Here is a 26,185-nt window from a genome sequence, read left to right as displayed (position 1 = left end):
CACAATAGCTAGCTACATGCACATGTAGCTTTGGGTTGCCACATCATTAATCTCCAAACTATAAAATTTAAGCTACAATCTCTACAATGGTAACCTACATTCTTTTGTAATAAGTAAATTATGAAAAAAATAAAACAATAAAAAATAAACAAACAAATACATAAAAAATATTAAACAAATCAATATATGTGCATTGGGTGGAGTTAAACTACATAGCTTTGAGCTATGTAGTTTGGCTTAGCTACAAGAGGTTGTAGCTCTACAATGGCTAGCATGTAGCTAGCAATTATTTAGAAATTACTAGCAGGTCCTTATACACAATCAATGTGGATATTCTTACTTATTTAACGTTTTGTTTGAATAGAAAATAAGGAAGGAAAGGAAGGGGAGGGAAAGAGGAGGAAGGGAAGAGAAATGAAAGGGAGGGGGAGGTGAGCTCCATATTTTCTCCAAATCTCTCCAAATTTGGAGGGATTATGCTTATTAAAAAGAGAGGAAAAATGGATCCCTTTCTCTCCTTTCCCTTCCTTCTCCTAATCTTTTACCCAAACAAGAGAGTTTGTCCCCTTCCCTTTCTCTTCCCTTCTTTATCTTCCATTTCTTTCTATCCAATTAAAGTGTAAAAGTTTGTAAAACCCGGGTTTTGAAGAAAGAATCTTGAACTATGCCCAAAGTCGGGTTGGCTCAGTCTGTACGTTTAATTGGCCACCTATAGAAATCAAGCCCAGCCCATATTATACATATCACAATATTAGTTATCACCACTTTTATATATAAGTAAAAAAAAGTGTGATGAGGAGACAGGCGCAGTGAGAGAGGAGCACCCGGCGACGGCGAAAATATGACGGTGGCGCTGCCGCGTTGCGCAGTTTTTACTCCCACTTTCCAGGTTAGCTTCTCAAACCATCTCCAACTCTACTTTTGTTTAATTTTTAGTACTATGTGTTTGGTTAATTTGCTCTTTTAGGCTAATTGCTGCTTCTACTGTTATTTCTTAGAATTATAGAAAGAATAGGAAAAACGTAGAAATAGTGGTTATTGGTTAAAATTAAGAAATTATCATAATATAGTTGAATTGTTTGCGTGATTATAATTCTAAATTTGTTGGAAAGGTTTGTGCAATTGGGAATTTACAGTATGTTTGGATAAAGAAAGGGGAAGGAAAAGAAGGGGAGGGAGGAGAAGGGGAGGGGAGAATGGTGTGTTTTCCTTCCAAATCTCTCCATTGTTGGAGGGATCATTTTCCTACAATTTACACTTTGTTTGGATTGAAGGAAATGAAGGGAAGAGAAATTGAGGGATAGATAATCTTTCATTTGGATAACAAATGAGGAAGGAAGAGAATTGGAGGGGAAAGAAATGGAGGGATCAAATTGAAGAAATTGATCTTTCCAACAATGCAGAGATTTGAAAGGAAAACTCTTTCTTCTTTCCTCCCCTCCCCTTCTCTTCTCACCCCTCCTCCTCCCTCCCCTTCTTTTCCTTCCCCCTAATCTATCCAAACACACTGTTAATCCCTCCATTCCTCTCCCCTCCAATTCCCTTTCTTCCTCATTTGTTATCCAAATGAAAGATACCCCATCTCTCCATTTCCCTTCCCTTCATTTCCCTCCATTTCTTTCAATCCAAACACACTATTACCGTGTTTTATTTTTTATAAAGCCTCTTGAGATTGACATTATAGATTTTACTTGTAATGTTAAGGATTTTATGGGATAATGTTTTTTTTTCGTAGTAATTAGCATCAGGTCAAAGTTCAGTTGTACTAGGACTCTAGTGTGTTTGGATAAAGAAATGGGAAAGAAAAGAAGGGGAGGGAGGTGAGGAGGAGGGAAGAGAAAGGAAGGGGAAGGAAGAAAGATAAGTTTTCCTTCCAAATCTCTCCATTGTTGGAGAGATTAATTTCTTACAATTTAATCCTTCCATTTCTCCCCCCTCCAATTTCCTTCCTTCCTTCCTTATTTGTTATTCAAATGAAAGATAATCCATCCCTCCATTTCCCTTCCCTTCTTTTCCCTCCATTTTCTTTTATCCAAACATTAGGAGATTAGTACCAAAACATTTTTTTTTCATTTTATCCATTTTGATTAAATGAGCAAAACTTATAAAACGAGTATGAGCACTCATGGATACACACGGCTCTTAGTGTACTCGGTAACAACTGAGAATATGTAGGAAAATAGCCAGTACTAAATCTTAATAAATTTTAGACCAAAGTCACCTTACTTTAGGTGAAGAGACCATAGCCCGTACTAAATGGATGCTCAATGAATTTACCTCATTTTGGGAGTCAACAATTAGGGGATTTAGATTTGATGCTCTTGAATTTGAAGATATTGAAATAAACTGAACTTGTGTTGTGGCTGATGACCTCCAAACATGCGAATAATTCCCTTTGTCTTAAACATGGGTAAAACTAGAATCATTAAGAAACTAAAGGTTTGTTCGTTACTGATGTGTTTCTTAATTCGTTTGATCTTTGATCTTAACAAGCTTCACTCGTTTGTTAACACCTAAGGCCCTAAGGGTCTTAAATCAGAATTATGGCTTCACTCACCTTAATTCACAATTTTATTGGGGCTTTAGGTTATTTAATTTAGCTTCACTCACTAAACGAATTAACCAAACTTAGATTAGGTTTCACTTGCCTAAACTAAGGATCATGATTTAGGTTCCACTCGCCTCAAGCAATGAAAAAAATGAAAAAATGTGCTTCTTTGAACAAGCCTAAAAGCTAATTGTAATCAACAAACAAAATTTAAACTTTATTAATTAAATTCTACGCCTTTAAATAGGCTACAAAACAAGCTTTAAGAGTCCTAAATACTTTAGAATTCCTATAAACCAGAAATTTAAAAGATTAACAAACGTTTAACTAACTTAGACCAATTTCTTGTAGAATTCTATCTCAACAAGAAATTCTAAATAGATATAATTTGTATAAAAAAAAATCTGAAAAAAAAAATCCTAATGATTAAAACATGAACTACCCTTTCAAGTGAAAGGTAATAACTTATAAGCAAAATCTAGACTCTTAAACTTTAATAAAACTGTCAAGAACCTTCATTTCTTCAAGAACTTTCAAGAAAGCTCCAAGAATGAATCAATAAAGAAAATTTTGGATGCTCCCTCATCACACTCCCCCTCTTGAAAACAAACTTGTCCTCAAGTTACATCATGATGTGGAACAAGATCATCCACACTAAGAGATGCACATACATCTTCACCAGCTATTATTGCGAGTTGTTAGATTTTTGCATTAAAACAAGTGTAGGGAGCTTAGAAATTGGAGTATTTAGTCTTCGTTGACTGTTTCTCTTGAACTACTGGTCTTCACACTCTAGTTTTGAGATTTTAAACGTTGTACTTCCTTCGTTCAAATATAATTGCAATGTTTGGAAAATCACAATTTTTATAGAAAGGAGAGAAATAAAAAGTGGGCTTCATCTGTGAGGAATCTGAGGATAGACATAGAGAGAACCATTGGTCAAAATTTTGTCTAAAAATGCTACTAGAAAAGAAAATCATATCCTTTGACTTAGTCATGCATAGGGAAATCAAATTTCAGGAGCAGCATGTATCATGTAAACATGGTCACAAATTTGAAGCACTGACTCTAATAACAGAAAATGCTAGTGAATATCAAAAGTGCGCCTTTTTGGAAATGTTGTAAAAGGAAAATACTCTGACTTAAAATGCTATTCTAGAAACATACATTATGGCGTAACAGTTTAGAGATGACAAAAGGTCCACAAAAATTTGAATCCCAGCTGATAAATATGTATACTATCAGCAGGTGATAGCACTTGTTGGCTGTTGCCCACTAACCAATAACACCAGCTATTGCTGATAAGAAAACAGAAGCAACTTCACACCTTCAACTGCTGACAAAAAATGTAGATTACTTGCAATTTCTGCTCTTCAGTGTAACAGCGACTTAAAACTGAGATATATACTAGATGATGAATAGGCAGTGCTGACTTGGGCTTATGAGCATCTGGCAGGTACACATAAGATTAGCAGATGCCCACTTAATCCTGGTCCTTTTTAAGCTAGGACCCTGTTGGAAACCAGCCAACAAGGCCATGTTGTGGCCAACTCAAATATTTGCTTTGTGTAGTGACTTAGCTTTGACCATGCAAGGTTAAATTGCAAGCTAGGATCAGGATCAAAAGCAAATTATGGTCATAACGTCACCAACATTTATCTGACTATAATTAGCACTTGAAATGAAAGGATCTTAAGTAGCTATGCCTGCATAACAAAGATGAAATGGTAATGTAGATGATTATAGGAATCCTAATGTGCTCATTTCATGCAGATATGTAGCGTAGAAAAGTTTTCTTACTAAACCACAAGTAGCTTGCTGTCTTAAAGTGAACATTTAGTGATATCAATTGGCTAGCTGATTGGGAGTTTCAAAACCACCGTTACCTAAAAATCCACTTTAAAGCCATCCATTACTCTTATTTTGCATCCACAAAAACACCTTCATTTAGGAAGGGATTTTAGTAAATGTACCTAAACACTATGTTTGGACAACAATAGTGTGGGGAAATGGAGGGGTAAGGAAGGAGAGGGAAAAGGGAGGGAGATTGGGGGAGGGAAAGAGTGACCTTCCATTTTCCGTCCAAATATTTCCAATAGTGGAGGGATTTTGCTTTTTAAAAAGGGAAGGAAAATGAATTCTTTCATTTCCTTTCCCTTCCTTTGTCCCATGTCTTGTCCAAATAAGGTAAAATGCATCCCTCACTTTCCTTCGCCCCCCTCTCCTCCCCTCCCATGTGAGTCTTTATGCCTATACATGGTGTAAAAGAAGTGGATAATAGCTTACTTAGGGTTTGTTTGGTATCATTAACAGTTTTTGGTTTTGAATTATTAAGTTATTTTTTTTCTTTTTTGTTGGGTAAGAAGAACGACCTATGGTACCTCTCAAAGATAAACCAGCCTAGTTACACAATTCAGTCTCTTGGGGAATTGGGGGGGGGGGGGGATGGGGGAGAAGGATAAGGGAATCCCCACCCCCAAGAACCACAGTTGGTAGTAATCGAACCCATGACCTTGTGGTCATGAGGTGAAACTCTTACCAACTACACCAAGTACTACTTAGTTATTAAGTCATTCAATATAGGTTGTATTATGAGATTATAATTATTCATACTTGTACTAATCATGTTGAATTTGAAATTGGCAACTGAAAATTGGAAACAACTTCTAGTTTCCATATTTTTGTTTACAAGAGACCAAAAACTGATAATGAACAAGCCCTTACGATTTGGTTTTCAGAGAGGGCCTTAGGTCTCTCCTCTAATTTCACTTTGAAATGATTTCATAATTCAATATATAATGTAAACCAAAGCTAAATGGCTTATCAAAGATCCTGCAATATAATCGTTGGATCATAGGTCATAGCAATGAATGTTTTGGCTGGCTGTTTGAGGTTTTGTTATGACTCAGTGAGAGGAGGGGAGGAAGATACAATAATTGGGAATCTTATTTAAGTAGCTTGGAATAGCAAAATCTTCTCTTCTGCTAACATCAAAATCTTGATGTGTCAAACTTTCAAAACGACTTAATGACTTATCCCAGATAAGATTGTATGGTTAATGGTTTATATGTGAGTAATGTGAAACCGTTGTTCATTTCCCCCTATTATATGAGTAATGTGAAACCGTTTATATGCCTTGGTTACTACCTTTGGCTTATATTGTGGCACCTTCATTTCCCCCTATTTTCCACAGCGTATAGTAGTGGCTTAAATTTCTTATATTATACTTCATATTTTTCTTGTGAACCAACTTCAAGTTCATCTTTTCAGTAGAAAAAACATAAAATGAAACAAGTAATTCTTATTTATTAATCTGAGTCCTATTTACTGTATTACATGAATACATTTTCCATTCTCGCATTTCTAAGTCCAAGAACAAGTTATTGAAAAATTTACTTTTCTACTGCCTTTCTACTTTTTCTCTCTCCTTTTTATGCATTTTCGCTCAACATTGAGTGTATTATCATTGCATGCTGCATACTCTGACAGATAAAATATCAAAGTGCGTCTCCATTTCAACCTCAAACATTTAAATTGACTCGTAATTCCCATTGGAAGAATATCTCTTACAATCCTTCAACAAGAAAAGTTGTTGCACAATTTGAGTTACCTGACAAGTCAAAGATGCAAATGAAAGGATTCAAGGAGCAATTATGGAAATCTCTGCCTGATTCAGTAAAGGAATTTCCATGGAAGAAAGCTGAACACCAAGTGCTGCATCGGTTGCTGTTTCTCGGCCTGGAAGCATTTAAATGGTCTTTCATGGCTTGGTTTTTCTTGAGCTTTGTGTCAGATGTTGTAGTTACTATATCTAGGAATCAGGAATTAGTGATGCCCTTGGGTCTTTTTGCTGGTTGCTTGCTGTCTGATTTCATGAAAGAGACATTTGAAGAAATGTTTCAACAGCGAGAGGTACTGCACACATGCATTCATATTACATCACTCATTTTCTTGATTCGTATAATGGTAATATCATGCATATTCTTTTGTGCAGGTGAAAGGAATAAAATTGAATTTTCTGGGGATTGCTTGTGCATTTGTTGTCCTTAAGTTAATCTCCACAAATTTTGCTAGTCGGCCCTGGATATTCCTTTTGCATGTAGCAAATGGTGGTTTGTTGCAGATTGTGTGGTTATGGAAAACATTTCGGGAAGAAAATGTAAAAGCTCAATGATAATACCTAGAGACCGAAAATGCCTTGTAATGGAGAGAGCTATATGAACATAAGCTTCATATTGTGTATTTCTATTAGTTCTTAAAGACCTTTTTTTTTTTTTTGCCACTGTGTAAGTTTTCCTTTCTTCCAGTGTATTGGGTTTATATACTCATATTTCTTTTTCATGTCTATCAGTCTATCCCTTCATGGCTCCTAATCAATCTCTCTCTTATACATAGTTTTCCATCGGGTATATAGTATTGACGGATAGAATCAATAAGTTTTCCAGGATTTCCCAGATTAGAAAAACTTTATAGGTAAGGGTGCGATGCTTTAAATAAGGATGTTGGATGCAAATGACTTGATTCGTTTGAGAAATATTTACAAATTTTCAAATAAGTTTAGTTATGAAAAAGCTCAGTTTTTTAAGATAATAAACAATTTTGCGCAGAATATTTAATCTCTTTAAGTAAAATGGGTTAACTGGAGCTGGTAGCTATTATTCAACTTTCATCTTTATTTTATATGAATCTTTCTACCATATCAATTAGATTAGTGTTTTGAATTTATGGACTCGTTAATTTTGTGAACAACTTGTTTGAAAAAGTGAATATCAAACTAAAAAAAGTGATTTATCAAACATGTTCTTTTTTTTTTTTTTTTTTTTTTGAAGAAACAAACATGTTCTTCTTATGTCAAATTTGATTTCTTTGTTTTTAAACAAAACATTTTATTAATGTTTGGATTGTTTATGTTATTCAACTAATATTACCGGGGTGGTGTTTGGAAAAAGAGGAGATCGGTGAACGAGGAAACCTGGGAGGTGCTGCTTATGGGTTAACACATTCAGCGTTACATGCAGAGATGAATGCCTATCTTAAAGGTATGAAATGGGGTCTGAAATTGAGAACACATAGATTGTTGTAGCTCGTTACCATATTTTCCGACTCCATAAATTTGGTTCAAATGTTGAGACATGAACGGGACACAATTATCACTCTTAAGCGGACAGTAGATTAGATTTAATACATTAGCAAGTCCTTCACATAGTGTGGTATCCATAAGGTTGATACGAACAGGGTAGATAGGGTGCACGTCCTCGCTACTATGGTATTATAACTTAACGTCTTTTAATAATGTTTTTCCAGTTTTCGTTTGATTAAACACCAATATTAAAAGTTTTAAAAGTATTTTATCGTTGATACATACATCGTCTATAATATATGGGAAAGAAAATGATATGCTAGACACTCCCATATGGGGGCTCACTAGTCACTACAATGAAGACTTCTTAGTATGTCAACTATTTGGTTAGCTCATAATCTTAATCCAGAATACAATAACTGGTCCCATTATTGAATTTGGAAAATAGACATCCCTCCTAAACCTAAATTTTTCTATGGCAAATATTTCACAACATTTTTGGTTTTCAAACTATCCTTCACAAGAGGAAGAGCATTTCGTTAACTATTTACCCCCTTTGCAATCATCAAAATGAAACAATTACGCTTTCCACAACTGTAATTGAACCAAAGAATTCTAGAACATCCCATTAATTAAAAAAAAAAGACTACATTTGCACGAAGCAAGATCACGATTTTGTATTTAACTGAAATATTACTACACCTAATAAAGCACCACAAAAAATGTACATTAAATCTCAACACCAAGACATTTGTTGCAAAAGCTACCTCTCTTCATAAAAGAGTAACGAAAAATTCAACAAAGCATTCATAACATTCAAGTTAAAGGTGATAATTTACTAGCTTAGCCATCAACTTAATAAAGGCATTAGGGAAGTCCCTTGACAGAGCATATTATTGAAGATATGCGTTCTCATCTTGCCTAAATTCATACTTAGGACCTATTCTGTTCAGCTCCAATCAGTTCAGTTTAGTTCATAATTTCTTTCTCTCATAAACAATTCATTTCGGTTTAGTTCAGTCCAGCCCCAATCAGTTCAGTTCAGTTTAGTTCAGTTGTTTTCAGTAAATCGGAACAGGCCCTTAGAGTATCCATCACATCTATCAAGAGCCAAACCACGTGTTGGGTTTCGTGATGTCCAACACCACGTGGAAGGAAACTCGCCCAAAATCCGCATACAAATTAAAGTAACTAAGCATGTATTAAAACCTTAATTACAGGATTAACAAGAAGAGAGAGAAAGAATCATTACCCTTATAGCGTGCTTCGCTCTAACTTAGAGCTCAGACTTGAAAGCGTAGAGTCCCACAAACGCGCAAACCTCCAACGACTAACACCCTCGCTACCGAACCAACCCAGCCCCTACCCCGAAGTTTAGTCGGGGCTAGACCAAAAATTATTTAGAGTATTAGAACAAAGGTTTTCTCTCTTTGGAGATCCCTTCAAGTTCACCAACTCAAGTGCCCTTTCCCAATACCAAATGATTGGCATTTATAGGGAAAGGAGCCCTTGAAATCCCATCTCTCATCAATGTGGGAGAGTTTGAAAGGCAAAATACAATTCAATTTAATTCTAAAATAAAATTTAAAGCCAAATGAATCACCAAACAACAAGTGGCATGAGGAGAGCAAGGGGTTAGGTGAGGACCACATGGGAGGACCACACCTCCCTTGCTCCCCAAGCCAAACTCTCACAACACAACCGAGCCAATAGGCGCACGCAAGCTGGCGGCTTGCCTTGGCAGCCAAGGCAGCCTCGCTGGCACCTTGGCTGGGCCTACAACCAGCCAGCAAGCCTTACACGTAATGCGGGCTGCTATTGCTACTGCATTGCTTGCGCTAGTTGAGCCCAGCTATCTGTTGCGACCATGCGCGAGGCCCAGCGAGCATTTGCTTGCTGCTGGCCTTGCGATGGTACGAGGCTGGCTGCTGGCTTGCCTAGCGAGCGCGACCAACCATGCTAGCCTTGCGATGCGTGCAAGGCATGCTTGGCCAACATGCTCGGCCATGTTAGGCATGCTGAGCTTGTGGCCGAGCCTTGCCTTGCGACAATGGCCTTGGCTAGCCATGCTAGCCATCCTAGCCCTCGATCAGGCTAGGCCATTTCGAGGATAGGATTTTCTCGTGCAATGACTTGATGTTTGGTCGATTTTCCGTCTCGTCGATACCTAAATTTGACTCGACTTATGACGTTCGGCTTTGACGCTCTAAGCTTGAAATATGACGTCTTTGTTCGTAAATACCTTATTAATTCATTTAACCCTTCGGATTAATTCGTCGTTTTGGTTCGATCACACGATTGGATGTGACCTAAAGGGTTCAGTCAAGATTAAGCTGTAATATTAATTATTCATTGATATTACTGATCGGAAGTGGCCTCCAACTAGGCATTCCGATCACTTGACCTCACTGAATAATTAGCTTTCTAATTAATTCCGAATTCTCTATCGGAATAATATACTTGTTCAAAGGACACCATTCCTTTCACCATGCAACAAAGTAAAATCATTAACGTATGCTATTTGTAATTGATAATATGGATTTGAAGTTTGTAAAAATTCTTGTTTGTCACGAGGACATTCTAATGCTTCTTTTACTTATCATTAGAAATTATTAGGCCTTTTTCACTTTACCTTATTTTTGTTGAATTGAAATTATTTGGGTTTTTCTAGGTTATGCCCCGTGGTTGTTGATTTTCTAAGGTGTGCCCAACTGCCCATGCTTTTTCAAAATTACAAGATGTGCCCTTCAAGTTAAAGTGTTTATTCAATCATACTCTCTAATATTAACGCAACGTTAGTAGTTGTGTTAACTGTTATTTACCCCACTTTGGAGATAAATTTTACGCTCAAATTGGGTTAGAGTTAACTTTTTTTTTTTATTAATTTTTTTTACAGTTACTAACGACGAGTTAACGTCAAAGGGTACGGTTGACTAAACAACTGAAGTTGAGGGCACAACTTGTAATTTTGAAAAAATATACACACCTTAGACTCAACAACCTCAAGGGCATAGCTTGGAAAAACCCAAATTATTTTTACTGAATTTAAAATATTTTTGCTGAGTTTAAATTATTTTTATTGAAGTGAAATTATTTTTTACTGATTTTCTATTATATTTCTTCTTAAAAATAATTGATTTTTACTGAAATAAAATTACTTTTGCTGAACTGAAATTATTTTTACTAAATTAAACTTATTTTTTCTACTTAATTTTTTTTTTTACTAAATATTATATATTTTTTAAGTGAAGTGAACATGACATTAGAGAAAATATCTAAAGTATCTACTCTCAAAATAAAAAATTTAGTAAGTCTTAGCTTGCCTAATCCCCAAATAGGCCAAAACTGAACCACTTCAAGAATGGCATAAAGCCATTAACCCTATCTAAACCCATCCATGGCAATTCTTATTCGTTCACCAATTCCCTCTTTCCTCTTCCTCTCTCCCAAACCAATCTCACGTTTTCCTCCAATTTTCCCTCCAATTTCAACCTCCACCCAAATTAGAGCTTCTTCCGACTCCAACAATGGCGTCCAAGAACCCCCAAAACGCCGCGGTCGACCCAAGGGCAGCAAAAAATCCAGCACTCTCTCTCCTCAGAAAACACACAAAAAATCAAATGAGTCCTCTCAAAATACCGAAATTGGAAATGGGTCGACCTTAATTTCGGTTGAGGTTGAGAATTTCGATGATGGGATGGATTTCCCTTACTTAGACCCGCCATTGATATGCTGCTTTGGAGCAGTTCAAAAGGAATTTCTACCAAGTGTGAGAGTTTCAGAGCATCAAATGGACCCTGATATCTACTCAGGGTGGAAAATGATGCAGTGGAATCCGCCTGAATTCGGGCGGGCGCCCGGTGGACCGGTGTCAAATGTGGCGATTTCGCACGTTCGATTGGGCGGCAGGGCAGCGGTTATTGGCAAGGTTGGGGATGATGATTTTGGGGAAGAGTTGGTTTACATGATGAATAAAGAAAATGTGCAAACAAGGGCTGTAAAATTTGATTCAAATGTGAAAACTGCTTGTTCTTTTATGAAAATTAAGTTTAGTGATGATGGGAAAATGATGGTGGAGACAGCGAAAGAAGCTGCTGAGGATTCCTTGGTCGCCTCAGAGTTGAATTTAGCTGTTCTGAAAGAGGTAATTCCATTATAATTAGAGCATGTTAGCTTGATTTTATCAAAGTTTACTAGCATAGTGTGTCAACTATTCTGATAGTTTTTTATATTGATTGAATGAGTGGAAAATGTAGTACCAACTGAAATGAGCTTTTTCAAAAACCTTAGTTATAGCTGTTATGAGAGCATTGTCAATTTCTAAAACATATTAATATTACCTTCACCAAATGAGCATTATTGTTCAGATACCATTCTTGGTTGGAGTAGTGATTGTTGTGAGAATCTTTTCGGATGATTTTATTTGTAAATTTTCAGTTGTTCCCGAGTTACATATTGAATTCACTTTGTACAAACGTATTAATCATTCAGTACTTAATGATGCAAAATGTGTTCTTATTTTGATTAAAGATATGTTAAATTAATGGGAAATTTTTGAGAGGAAAAACAAAGTGAAGAAGACATCAAATACGAAGTATTGTTTAGACAAGGAATTGCTGGAAGAAGTAAAACACATGGCATATAATCAATTGCCATTGTTTATATTCTGTTTATAAGCCAAGAATTTGAAGGAAAATTTCCTGCTTTTAAAATTTTGTTAGTCTTGTCTCTTTTGTGAACTTAACATGAATGAAGGTCATGACTCAATGGAGGAGGATTGAATGTTGATAGTCGATGTCACTGTATCATTTAGGATTATGCTTATTCTTGCTATATGATTTATGAACAGGCTAGGATCTTTCATTTCAATTCAGAAGTCTTGACATCACCTCCAATGCATTCCACCCTCTTCACTGCTATTAACATATCCAAAAAGTTTGGAGGCCTTGTGTTTTTTGATCTGAATCTTCCATTGCCCTTGTGGAAGTCACGTGACGAGACAAGAGAAATCATCAAGCAAGCTTGGGAGGAAGCAAATATCATTGAGGTTAGCAGGCAAGAGCTGGAGTTTCTTTTAGATGAAGATCATTATGAGAGGAGGAAAAATTACCGACCTCAGTACTATGCTGAAAATTACGAACAGAGTAAAGACAGGAGGGATTACTACCACTACACACGTGAAGAAATATCTCCATTGTGGCATGATGGACTTAAGCTTCTTTTTGTAACGGATGGTACACTTCGAATTCATTACTATGCCCCATCTTTTGATGGTGTTGTGGTTGGAACAGAAGATGTGTTGATAACCCCATTTACTTGCGATAGAACTGGATCTGGTGACGCAATTGTGGCTGGGATTATGAGGAAACTGACTAGTCACCCTGAGATGTATGAAGATCAGGATGTTTTGGAGAGGCAGCTTCGCTTTGCTATTGCTGCTGGCATTATATCACAATGGACAATTGGGGCAGTGAGGGGTTTTCCAACTGAAAGTGCCACTCAAAATCTTAAGGAGCAAGTTTATGTTCCTTCGATGTGGTAGAGATAAAACTGTCTTTCAAAAGCTGGTTCCATGAAGTTGGCTGCTACCCTCACTGGTTTACTCTGAAGGCAAATTTGTCTTCCAAAGGAGAAACAGAACAGAGGATCCTTCACGCACAAGACTGTAATCTAAACCCGTGAACTGGGAGAATTGATTATAGCTTATAATGTAAAAGCATGCTTAGACACAGAAATGTAGATATAGATTAGTGCTAGAGTCAATTCCCACGATTGGGAAATCTATGATTGTTGACAGTTCTTCCCAATCTCATTTTTCTTGTTGATTATCATTATATCTAGTTCAATTTATTGTGGTGATTTACTGTAAGAAGCTGAGGAATCCCAATTTTTGGTTAAAGAAGTACTCATCTATTCCATAGGGGAAATAATGAATAATGAGTAGGTTTGTGTGTGTGTAAAATACAAACAATTTGCAAGGAATGGGCCTAGACCCCCTATTGTGGCTACTTACTCAAGACGTAAGAAGGCTGATGGAAGAATGTGAGGAGAGCTGACCTGTCTTAATGCTTCTAGATTCTGTTGCAATTCTGTTATTTTTGTTGAGGGCTTTATTAGTCTTTTTGTTTTAAGAATAAAATTCTGTTAGGGAAGGGGGATGAATGTAAGCTAGAATTGTGTAGAAGGAATAGTAGTTTAAATAGCAGTGCATGGATGCAAGAATGGGTATCCAGAAAATTATATAGAAAGCTTAGGCTTGGGGAGAGCTCCTTCCTCTCAAAAGAAGGTTGGCTAACTGTTACTCTATCAAAAAAATCAACACTCTTTCTCACTCTTACTGATTCCTAGTAAATTGGTATCACAGACGATTCCGGCGACCGGAAAATGCCCCCCCCCCCCCACTAATGCGCAGTGTTTTGAGGCCCTGGAGACAGAATTTGGGTCCGTGGTCTCTAAGATTGCACAAGCAATCACCGCTGCTGTTGAAATGATCCGACAAGACCTCGCACACCGTGACGCTGAGTTGAGCCAACGAATAGCTCGACAAAATCAGTTAAAAATAGCTCGACAAAATCAGTTGGCTGCTGGAGCAGTGGAGAAGATGGTGCAACAATTGCACACTGAGGTGCTATCTCTGTCCCGGAAGGTTGGAGTGGCGTCTCTCGACGCGGAGGGTCAACGAATATGATGTGTTTTATTTGCTTTGATTATTATATATATATATGCTTGTGAGACTAACACAAAAGTTTTAATATTTGTTTTGGATTTTGAAAAGGGCCTTTAATGGTTCCAAGTTGTAAGTTGACTTTGGTTTGACTTTACTTTCGTTTGGATTGACTTTTGAGTTGACTTGTTTTGAATGGTTTTTAAAGTGAGTCTTCCGTTGTGTGTCTTTGATAATTGTCTTAGCCGTTTTCACGGTGGCAATAAGGTCTTAGATTTTCCTATTTCGTATTTTAAAAAGAGCAAAACAGTTATTTTAAAGGAAAGAAATTTCTAGGGTGTTACAGTTCGCGCCATAAAAACCCTTCTAGCTCCACTTCATGACTCCACCTTTCCAATTACCTCCCAAAATAACTACCCACTAAACTCTCCATATCCCCCATTAACTACTAAACAACCGTTATTGCCTCAATAACTCCAAAAATTCAAATTTTAATTAAATCATTTGCTTCCCTCCAATTTGCAAGTCAAAACTCATTTCGTCAAAATTCCGAACTAAGTCTGGGGACAAGTTGTTTGGGTCCAATTTACTCTAGTTGGGTCAGTCCACAAATGTTCAAATTAAAAGCCCAAAGAAGGTTCAACTCTCCAAAGCACGCCAAGTAAGTCAAAGCAGACCCAATCAACGTGGCAAGCCCACATGGCAAAGAGACCCATTAAAGCTATTTGAGTAAGGTATAAAAGTCTTCACTTCTCTCTCTCTCAATTCATTCATATTAAGCCTCAAGCAATTAATTCTCTTGCATAACTTTCTCTCTCTAAACACTGCACTTACTTCGACATCAGAGGGGTCTTCCTCGGCACAACCCCCGAGGGCAGTTTACGTGTGTTTGCTGTGTAGGAAATTCTCGTCCCAGTCGTCACTTGGGCCGAGTCCAGTCTTCAACCTACAAGAAAGGTCCATCCGAAAGACCCATTGTTTACACCTAAAACAGAAAGTATGTCCGTATTTTTGTTTATATGATTCTTGATTTATCCCCGATTTTCATTCATATGGTGAACCTATGTCCTAAGCTTTATTTTTATTTATTTTTTTTATTTGTTCTCTTTTATTATTCTTTACGTAATTATTATTTTTAACATTAACAACAAAACCATTTTTTATAATCTAGATGTAGTTGACAATTATGAAGAAGTTGACTCACTATAGTTCTTCCCTAACTTTCCTATCTATATTAGTTAGTGGACCTTTAAGTCTTATTGGTGTAGATCAAAGGTGTAGCTGAATCTGTATAAGATTTTCAAAAGAAGTAAGCCCCCATCGGGAATGCTTTAGTTGAATGCTTGGATGACATAAAGTCCATTTGAGACTATCAACAAAGTAAGAGAGTCTGTAAAAGACTGACAAAATGGGATTGGCAAGGATCGAGAATATATAAAGGTTTAAATTTGTGACTTAGGGACAACAACGAGGGATAAAACGTCGCATGTTAATGATGTTGGCTTGACTCGAGTATATGCCGAGATCTAAATTATATTATTAAATAGTGCTTCAAGATTAAAGAAAGTCTAATAACCAATAGCTTGGGGATTTGTGAAGAGACATCGAACTCCTATTTGATTATTAAAAAATATGCATTTGATCTAAAAACCCAATTTTGTTTTTATTAAGGATATCTCATACTTCGTATATCTTACAAGAAAATTTCGATCTCTATCTAATCTCAAAACCAGAATTTTTCGAGTATACGATTCGACATATTCCAAATATCCAAAGCAAAAAGTATTCGAAATTTTGGATCAAATCACCAGATTTTCATATTGATTAGTTAGATAGAACAATTTTGCGCACCCCTACCCCAAAGGTCCTTAATCTCCTAATTATACTCAAATCAAATATCGGTTAGTACTTTTATTAATTTATTCCAAAATAGCATAACCAAACTTGTTATAGGAGATTTTTTTTTTTTTTTTCGGGTTTAGATTTAAAAACTTGTATATTTGCCTATTCAAACTTGCACTTTTTTCAGGTTAGTTTGAGCTTTGACCAAGAAACTTAATTTTTGGCTTATCCAAACCTAAACCCACACACTTTTCAAGCCAATTATGATTGATCAGGCTCGAGACTCATCAGTGTGTGTGACATTCGAATTGCACAAATTATTCTTGATTAAGACGAAATTTCATTAAGTTATTGTAAAAACAGGTTAAATTTACCCTAAAAGTATTTAAAGTTGCTCATATATATACTACAAAAGTTACCATTTTTATATCATAAATTTTATCCTTAGAAACACTTATAACGTATGGAGAAGAGGTGGGCATGGGTCGTGCTGGCCCACGGGCGGCACGAGCATGGCACGGTGGTGGCACGGCCAGGCACGAGCCCGCCAGCAATACGGCATGGTGACCAAGGAGTGGGCCGTGGGCCGTGCCGTGAACACAATTTTGGAAAATCGGCACGGGCACGGTGAAAGGAATGATATCCTTCCAACAAGTGTATTATTCCGATAGAGGATTCGGAATTATTAGAAAGTTAATTCTTCAGTGAGGTCAAGTGATCTGAATGCCTAGGTGGAGGCCACTTCCGATCAGTAATATTAATGTAATAATATTACGGCTTAATCTTAACTGAACCCTTCGGGTTGCACCCCAATCGAATAATCGATCCAAGACAACGAATCAATCCAAAGGATTAGATGAGTCATTAGAGTATTACGAACAAAGACGTCGGATATCGAGCTTAGAGCGTCAAAACCGAGCGTCATAAGTCGAGTCGAATTCGGAATTTGACGAGACGTGGAATCAAGCAAGCGACAAGTACGAGTCAAGCCGTAGCATCGCATTGGCCTAGCCATGCGAGTGCTAGGCTAGGCGAGGTCCCAAACCGCATGCGTGCTAGCATGCCTAGCATTGCCCAGCACACGCACATCGCAAGCTGCGTGCCATGCGTGTGTGTGTTGTGGCTATGCAGGCATGGTTGTGCGTGCTTACTAGCATAGTAGCACCAGCCGCATCATCACTAGCACGAGCATCGCAGCAGCGTGCTATGCGTGATGTGCTGTGGCGATGCGTGCTAGCATAGCAGCATCAGCCACAAGGGGCTGGGCCTCGCATCGCAGCACTCTTGCACACTCGCAGCGCAAGGCTCCCTTCCCTATAAATACCCAAGTTTTGGGTTTGTGAAAAAACGCTTGAGTTGAACTCAATAAGGCATCTCATCATTAGTGAGAAAACCTTTAAGTTCGTAATACTCTAGTTTATCTTTGGTCAAGTCCCGACTAACCTTTGGGATAAAGACCGCTAGGGTCGGGTCGAGGGTGCGAGCTGTTGGGGGCCTTCGCACTTGCGAGGCTAGAGCTTTGAAGTAAGAGCTCGTAAGCGAGTGAAGCACGCGCCAAGGGTAAGAATGTCATTTCTCTTTCTATCTCTTTTGTTGTTTAATTATGTGATTGCATGTTTAGTTGCTTTAATTAGTGGGCGGGTGTCTCTTCCGCGTATTGTCGGACACTACGAAACCCAACAGTAGTATCAGAGCCGCGCTTATTTTAATTATTGTAACTAATAATTAATTGAGGTTATTTAAAATGGATTTAAATTTCTGGTTTTGCTTTCTAATTAGATTAGAAGCTCGTTTTTAATTAGCTTTAATCTCGTATTTTACTAATTTTGGCTCATGAACCAAGATTTCGACTCAAAAATAGTGATTTTTGGGTGGAATTGATGTACCAAATTGTTTTTGACCCTTCTAAAGAGCTGTCCAGAAGCCAAAATCCACCCAGAAACATGTTTTTCGAAGGGTTTTTCGTTTTTGACGAAATTTTTTGAATCTTTGAACCTTAATTAACTATGGCATGTTAAAGGTAGATTAAATGTATGGTTGCATCACTTATCTACTGCTATAATAAACCTTATTAAGCATGTTTATGAAGTCATAATTGGTGTTTGATTTGGTAAGCTCATTTTTCACATAAACTTGAAATTCCACAATTTTGCAAATTAATTGCTTCAAGTGTGAATGTTTATGGTGAATGTGTAATTTTGAAGTCCCTAATATGTTAAAGATCCAATATTTAATTGTTTATTTGGTTGGAACTTTGATTTCTAAATTCCATGTTGAACTAATTTTTGGATTTAATCATTTTTGAGTTGATTAAAGTCCTAAAAGTTCAAAACTTGTGATTGAAATTTAATTAATCTTCATATTGGAAGATGTAATTTTTCAATTTTTCACAAGTTAATGTTGGAAATTTTTTATTAGATGAAAGGGTTAATTTTTCCAACCCCTTTAATTTTGTCAAATCTCATTATTAATTTATGTTTGGTTAAATTAATTATGAGTATAACCCTTCAATTTGTAGCATCAAGATAAACCTAAAATTGATTTAAAGAATGGTTCTTGAATAATTTAGGTTTGTGCACCACTAAAATTGAATTCGTTTAAGTTAGACTTGTTATATTTTCATTCTTGCTTAATGTTGAATCTAAAATTAATTTAGAATCATTTTTATGTCACACATATATCAGGATTAAAATCCCGAGATAAAAGCACACAAATCGAGGCAAGAATCGCCCAAGCACCACCTACGGCTAGCCGGGCTGCTTACGCAACCCACATGTGGCTGCCGAGGTGCGCATGGAGGTGCTCATGCCTTGAAGTGTTGCTGCTGTGTGGTGGGCTAGGTGCACGCTGTGTGCGTGCTTGATGCATCAAGGATGCGTGGGTGCTGCGTGGTTGCTGGAAGATGCCCGCAAGTGCTGCTTGGTAGCAAGGCATGCGAGCTACATCAAGCTAGCTACGCATGCTTGCATGCTGGCGCCAGCAAGCGTGGCGTGCTGCTAGCCAGGCATGCCAGCACCCAAGCACGCACAGCCATTGGCCATGGTGCCTAGCAAGCCTAGCCTCATGGCTTGGATGCTAGGCACTTGGCCATTTGGTGGGCTAACCTTTTGCGTTAATTGGGTCGTTTTAATTATTTTAACGAGGCTAGGCCTCAGTTCATCCGACACTTGCAAAATAATTTGACAAAATATGGGTTAACCGGCTTAATTAATTGGGTTAATTAAGTTGGATGCGGAATTTAGTGGGAGCTTCGTTAATTACTTGAGCTAATTGTGTCTTAATCACATGATATGATAAACAACTTTGACTAGTTTAATTAGGCGCGTTAATCGGATTAACCACCTAAGTTAGTTACTAGTTTCCGCGTGTTATGCATTGTTACTTGTTTTATGTTGTAAAATGCATGGGCCATTCACAAATAGTGAATGGATGAATGGAATGTATATTGTATCACAGGTTCTGTGAAATTAGCAACTAGTGGGCCCGACTAGGATAGTAAATACAGACTGCGATCCGTTATGTATTCTTGTAAATCTAAATACGGTATGCGTACCGTTGCGTATTTTTGTACCTTAATATTTAGATTAATCCTAGTCATAGTAACTAGTAGTTGCATATTTGGTGGAGATGTCTCGAAGACGACATTTCTAAGAGGACAAGCCAAGAAGTTGCATCAAAGACCCTTGAAGACTTGAAGGCTCAAGGGGTCATGCTACTTGCCAAATGCATCTTTTACTTATGTTATATATATATAAATATGTATATATATATATATATATATATATATATATATATATATATATATATATATATATATATATATATATATATATATATATATATATATATATATATATATATATATATATATATATATTTGAGCTTATATATGTGAATGATATATTAGATGCATGTTTAGGATTTCAAATGTTGCGATGATTAATTAAGTTCACTTAAATCAACCAACATATAAACCCTAGGTCCCTATAAAATTGAGCCAAATTTGCTATTCCAAGAACAACACTTACCGAACTAATGCGCGTAGTGTTGGCTATGCTAAAGCGAGGCATATCACTACTTCCCTAGAAACGTAAGGTATACTAGGTATACAAGTTGGTCTTGGTTAAGCTCAACGATATCAGTAAGGAGTCCTTAGATGTCGTGGCAATGGAGATAAAATGTCATGGAAGTATTAGATGTGACGTTTTATCGAACCAAGAGTAGCTTAGCTATTAGCAATTGGATTGCTTACCTTAAAATATTAAGTGGTAAGACAAGCCAAAGCATGCTTAATCACTTTTTGATTTTTGGGATCTTGGAATCGTTTTATTATCGCCTAAAAGGGACTAATATTAATGCGTGGACAGAATGCTCAATAAGATTGAAAATTTGCATGTATGCTTTAAATTTCAAACTTATTGGTTTTATGAATGGTTTTTCATTTCAAATTCTTTCAATTGTAGAAACATGTCTGCAAATAATTCAAACAACAACTTTATGTGCCCAGAAATCCCCGACAAGTTGGCTTTTAGCCTTAACTTGGTCAATTTCAAGGAATGGGAAGAGGAACTCCGGAAAACTCTTCGGAATTGTTCCATGAAATACATCCTTGATACTCCCATTCCAAGCTTCTTCTTTAAGGGAATCATGAGGGATGAGGCTACTGATGTATGGTCTTCCGATTGCAAGAAAGTCTCACGACTAATGGCTAATTCCATCCTAGAAGAATGGAAGGAAAAGCTCTTCTTCTATTTTCCGGACATGTTCCTCAAAGCACTTGAGGATGTTGTCAATGTGACAGTCACCAAGAGTCTCAATGGCAACTATGATGGACTCGTGTTTGATGTGACTAGGTCACTCTCGAACATAAAGATAAAGCCACCGGAAAAAAGGTTGTCTTGCTAAGAAGAGGTACCGGCTTTGGTCAAGGGTCTGCAATAACAAATTAAGACCTGGTATGCCCCTCCGACCTTATGTGCTTAGAATGACTAGGCTCTTTAAGCACATGGAGCTTCTCGAAATCCCATTAGAGGATGAGTTGGCGGGTCATATCTTGCTTGCTTCACTCCACTCGAGCTATGATGCACTTAGGGCGCATATAGTTGCGGGAAAGGAGACACACTCTTGTAAGTTGTGGTGCAGCTGCTTCACCGAGCCAACTCCTATGGAGCAACCAAAAGGCCCTTAAAAGGGAAGAAGAAGGAGTTCAAGAACAAAGCAAAGATGTGATGCTTCTATTATGGTAGGCAAGGCCACTACATGAGGTAATGCAAGATCTTCCAAAGAGATAAGGAGGAGAGGAATGTTTCATCTACCTCAGGTATCTTCATTAACACTTGTGTACAAAGCTATTCATAGGTATTGGATACCAAGTTTGACTCACTTTATGTTCCCATTATCAAGGACCAAGTGAGATGGGCTTCACAAGTGGATGTGCAACTACGAGCGGACGATAAAGATGGTCTTTCGGTCGTGCTTGTAAGCACATTTTTGTCTATGGCTTGTAATTAACTAATCCTAGTTTATCTTGCTTTTGAACATATTTTGATCTATGGTGTTGGACACTGCGTTACATTGATCACAAGACTATAATAATGGTTGTTTTGAAATGTCTTGCTTATATGTTCTATAAAGTTGCATATTTTATGGATATTTTGGATTTTAACACCTTACAAAAGGCTGAAAATGTTTTTTAACACCCCCCAAAAAAAAACTTTTATTTTAACACCTCCCAAAAATATAAAAGTTGGAAGTTAACACCAAAATCCATCTTTCGTTAACAGAACTGTTAGTGGGGCCCACCCCAACGGATATATTTTTAAAAGATCTGTATATAAGAACCATTCTTCCACGATTCTTGCACGATATATAAGAACCATTCTTGCACGATTCTCCCCCAATGAACGAAATCGTTGTTCTTATTGAATAGCAGCAGCGCATTGCATTGTTGCACGATACTTGAAACAATTCTTTCACGATTCTTCCACGATTTTTGAGAAGAGGAACAGATTGAAGCTGCTGAAACAGGTGAGTGCGGTCAATTGTTCGGTTGTTTGGTAATTATGGTTTAAATTCTCTTCAATTATTATTTGCAATTGTTTCGTACTCAGATTAATGGTTGGATTATGTTATGTACGCATCTAAATGCCCAATTGCGAAATTAGGGTTCGTCAGAAATTGAATTTGGGGCTTTTCGTATTATGAAATTAAAAATGAATTTTGTTGCTGTCAATGTTAATTCGTCAGTGTACAAATCTGTAAATGTGACTGTCGATCTAAAATTGATGCAGATTATGTCGTTTGTTAGCTCTTCCCCTCCTGAGGCCAGAAAATGTAAGTGTGGTGTGCCAATGGCCAAGCTCACTAGCTGGACAAGGGAGAATCCAGGCAGGAAGTTCATATCATGTAAGTTTTATGACCCAATAACAGAAACAAGGGGTTGCAAAGCTTTCGAATGGGTTGATCAACCTGATGGAACAGATTGGCAAACAGGGGTTATCAACAACCTGTTGTTGGATAAGAAGCTGCTAAAGGGTGAAGTTAATGAATTGAAAAGGGAAGTTGATGAAATCAGTGGCCAAAGGAGGTGCCTACTTAATGAAGTTGATAATTTGAAGATGAGATGCAAGGCCTTGAACGCTGACAGGAAGAGAATGAACAGGGAGTGCAATGAAGGGAAGGTGTCTTCAATCAGCTGTTTTGGTTGGGTGGGCATGGCCATTTGTATAGGTTTGTCAATGGGTGTAATTTTCCTAATGGCTAGGGGTGTGTAATAGTAAGCTGTATTAAGTAGTTATAATTTCTTGTAATGACTTGAAGTGTTATAAATATGTCTTTTAATCAACCTATTTATGCCTTGTCTAAGTTCCTATTTATGCCTTGTCTTTTAATCAACCTATTTAAACATGTGAAACATTAAAACATGGGAAATATGTGAAACACTAAGATAGTTCAAGTACAGGTTGACAAAAGAACCTTACTTCAACATGTTTCAATGGCAATCAAAGCCATGCAACCATTACAATTCAATATCTAATTGTTCAAATTTGTTAAGGGAAGCCACTAAAAAACTAGCAAGTTACATAACCAGTCATGAGTACATAATAAAAGTTTGAAATTGTTCAACAGACATAATGTTTGATATCCAGCATGAGTACATCACTGAGTAAGGTTGTTGAGGGATTGCAGCCTGGCCCTTGTTACAACACCTGTGGCTGTTGTAGGCTGACTTGAGGAAGACCTTGTCTTTCTTTTTGGTTGGCTTGAGGCAGGCTGACTTGAGGAAGGCTGAGCTGAGGATGGCTGACTAGAGGATGGCTGAGCTGAGGAATGCTTAGCTGAGGAAGACTGTGGCTGTGGGCGCTTGCTGAATGGCAGACAACCTTCTTGCTCTTGAGGAAACTTTTTGTTTCCTATGCTGTTTGGTCCAGCCCCAATTGCACTCTATGACATGCATATAAAAATAAAAAGTCAATGGAAAAGACACATACATATATAAAACAAAGGGGGAGTTGGTGTAATGCTTGTGTTACCTTTTTAGCAGCCCTAATCTCTTTCTTCTTCCTCTCCTCCACCATCCAAGGAGTGTTCAGTGGGGGTCTGCCTGCTGACTTTATCAGCTCTGTAGCTGGTGCAGCAGGTACTTTGCAAGTCTTGGCATAATGCCTATATCCCCCACAGTTGCTGCATTGCTTCTTCCTCTTGGTACTTGCCTGACCACCTGAAGAAGAACATTCTCCTGGCTCAAGCTTCCTTTTTTTGCTCTTTGGTCTCCCAGGTTGCACCTTAACAGAAGGGGGTAGTGGTTCCCTCATTCTGACTCTCTCCCAGTGCTTTGGGCCAGGCATTGGTTGGACAGCTGGTTCATAAGCAGACCTGTATGTGTCCATGGTATAGTATGGGTCAACAACAGCCTCTATGTCACCCCTCATATCCAATATGCAGGCATAAGCATGAACACATGGAATGCCAGTGAGTTCCCAATGGTAACATGTGCAGGTCTCCTTGTCCAAATCAACCAACACCTGGTCATCCTTCAGCTGCACCTCAAATGTATTCCCTCTGGATGGCTGCACCACACAGGACCTAGCCACAAAGTCTATCCTCCCCAGAACATGCCTCACATATGGCACTAAGTTGTGTGTAATTGTTTTTGAATCCTCCCACTTTTCATTATTCCTGTTCATAATATACCTCCTCATCCATTCCATTTGGGTGAGGATAGGTTTATCTCTGGCAGGCCTAATGACTGCATTGAAAGTCTCACACATGTTGTTCAACAACATGTTGGACTTGCAGTTTGGTGTGAATGCATGTCTAGACCAATGGTGGGGAGGAATGTTGATTAAATACTCATATGCCTCTTCATCGAGGAATTTGATAGACTCCATGGCAATTTCATGCTCAAACTGACATATAAAAGCATACCAGAAATCACACCAAGCATATACAAGCTAACCAATATAAAAACACACCAACAGTCATATAAAAGCATAGGCTAGCTTCAACAATCAATAAACTTACAATGGTGGTGGCCCTAGCTGCTCTCCAAAACAGCTCCTTAAAGGTTGATCCAGTGAAGTTGAGCTTGAAGTTAGCCCAAATATGCCTCACACAAAACCTTTGCTCAGCTTTGGGAATAACATCAGCCATTGCTTTAATCAAACCCTACCAAATGCAGACAAAAGTATAATCATCAGTCAATCACATACATACACATGAAAACTTAGAAATTGAACCTAAATAGTTAAGAGGGAAACAGAAGCATTACCTTTTGCCTGTCAGACATGATGGTCAGCCCAGCTCCTTGATCATGTGTGAACATTGACATAAGGGATTCCAAGAACCAACCCCAAGTTTCCTGGTTTTCAATCTCCACTGTGGCCCAAGCTAGAGGAAACAAGTTGTTATTCCCATCCTTAGCAACTGCCACCAGAATTTGCCCAGGAAAGGCACCCTTGAGGTGACAACCATCCAACCCTATTAAAGGCCTACAACCCTTTGCAAATCCATCTCTCAATGGCCTTAAACAGATGAACATCCTCATGAACAATGGTGGCTCTGGCCTGTCAATACCATCAACAACAACATTGCACCCTGAACCAGGGTTGTACTTCATCACAGCTTTCCCATAATCCCACACCCTAGCATACTGCTCCCTAGCTGAACCAAATATCAGTAGTTTTGCCCTACACCTAGCTAGCCATGCCTTATAGTAACTCACATCAACTCCTAAATCATTCAAAATCCTAGCCCTAATCTCCTTAATTCTCCAACCAGGGTTACTCCTAAACTCTTCTAAATACCTCTCTGCTATGTATTCAGCAGTAAGCATCTTGTTCTTCTTTACTCTGAAGCAGGAATGGTCTAAATTCAAGGTTTTGATTTGCCAAGTTTGCTGCTTAACAAGTTTTGATGCAAACACCTTGAACTGACACTTTACCCCCCCCACACATGTACAAGCAGGCATTCTACAAGTGTAGCTATTGAACTCACAGCCACATCTATATATACACTGAACTGTAATCCTTTTACTGTCATTATGCAAGTAGTAGAACTCATACCTGTTTTGAATGGCATGAAGTCTTAAGGCCCTCCTCAAGACTGAAGCATTACTGAATTTCTGATTTAACTTCAACTTGATTGGGTTGTCAAAGTCCACATCAGCATTAAACCAAGGAGCATAGTCCTGTTCCTCATCAGATCCACACAAACTCCTTGAATCATCTGAATCAGCATCACTTTCTGGATTCACCTTCGGTTTTCCAACATCCAAATCATTTCTCAACTCTACTCTCTTATCTTTGCCAACCCTGTCATCTACTGCACTCTCCAAACCTTTCCTAAGGCTCTTGTTCACTTTGGCCAAGATCTCCTTTGACCCTTCAATATACCATTCCTCATCCCCTTCATCAAATTCTTCTTCACCAGGTTCCCAATCTTGTCCCTCATCACTCAAATCTGAACTTGAATAACCAGATCCTTCACATCCATCATCCTTTTCTTCATCAAACCTCAACACTTTAGCATTAGCTGAGGCTTTCCTAGGTGG

General features: G+C 37.8%; 4 protein-coding genes across 4 annotated transcripts; 3 read left to right on the top strand and 1 right to left on the bottom strand.

Annotated features, from left to right (window-relative positions):
- The first annotated feature begins 754 nt into the window (after positions 1 to 754).
- On the top strand, positions 755 to 6,925 carry LOC110719987. Its single transcript, XM_021898989.1, has 3 exons — positions 755 to 889; positions 6,038 to 6,460; positions 6,543 to 6,925. Exons 1-3 carry the CDS (start codon positions 842 to 844, stop codon positions 6,720 to 6,722), a joined length of 651 nt encoding a protein of 216 aa, XP_021754681.1. The 5' UTR covers positions 755 to 841; the 3' UTR covers positions 6,723 to 6,925.
- A 4,100-nt stretch (positions 6,926 to 11,025) lies between these two features.
- Positions 11,026 to 13,546, top strand: LOC110719986 (fructokinase-like 1, chloroplastic). The gene is made up of 2 exons (XM_021898988.1): positions 11,026 to 11,772; positions 12,478 to 13,546. The coding sequence occupies exons 1-2, from the start codon at positions 11,026 to 11,028 to the stop codon at positions 13,168 to 13,170; spliced, it is 1,440 nt and encodes a 479-aa protein (XP_021754680.1). The 3' UTR covers positions 13,171 to 13,546.
- Positions 13,547 to 21,914: 8,368 nt separating this feature from the next.
- LOC110719985 lies at positions 21,915 to 22,978 on the top strand. The gene is made up of 2 exons (XM_021898986.1): positions 21,915 to 22,161; positions 22,425 to 22,978. The coding sequence occupies exon 2, from the start codon at positions 22,428 to 22,430 to the stop codon at positions 22,905 to 22,907; it is 480 nt and encodes a 159-aa protein (XP_021754678.1). The 5' UTR covers positions 21,915 to 22,161; positions 22,425 to 22,427; the 3' UTR covers positions 22,908 to 22,978.
- A 132-nt stretch (positions 22,979 to 23,110) lies between these two features.
- Positions 23,111 to 25,627, bottom strand: LOC110719984. Its single transcript, XM_021898985.1, has 4 exons — positions 24,905 to 25,627; positions 24,658 to 24,801; positions 23,667 to 24,542; positions 23,111 to 23,577 (listed from the first exon to the last, which is right to left on the bottom strand). Exons 1-4 carry the CDS (start codon positions 25,601 to 25,603, stop codon positions 23,293 to 23,295), a joined length of 2,004 nt encoding a protein of 667 aa, XP_021754677.1. The 5' UTR covers positions 25,604 to 25,627; the 3' UTR covers positions 23,111 to 23,292.
- Between the last annotated feature and the right edge of the window lie 558 nt (positions 25,628 to 26,185).

Source organism: Chenopodium quinoa, unplaced genomic scaffold, assembly GCF_001683475.1.
Source record: "Chenopodium quinoa cultivar QQ74 unplaced genomic scaffold, ASM168347v1, whole genome shotgun sequence".
NCBI classification, from domain to species: Eukaryota; Viridiplantae; Streptophyta; class Magnoliopsida; order Caryophyllales; family Amaranthaceae; genus Chenopodium; species Chenopodium quinoa.
Note: the sequence above shows the minus strand (reverse complement) of the source record. Positions and strands in the feature narration are given on the sequence as shown.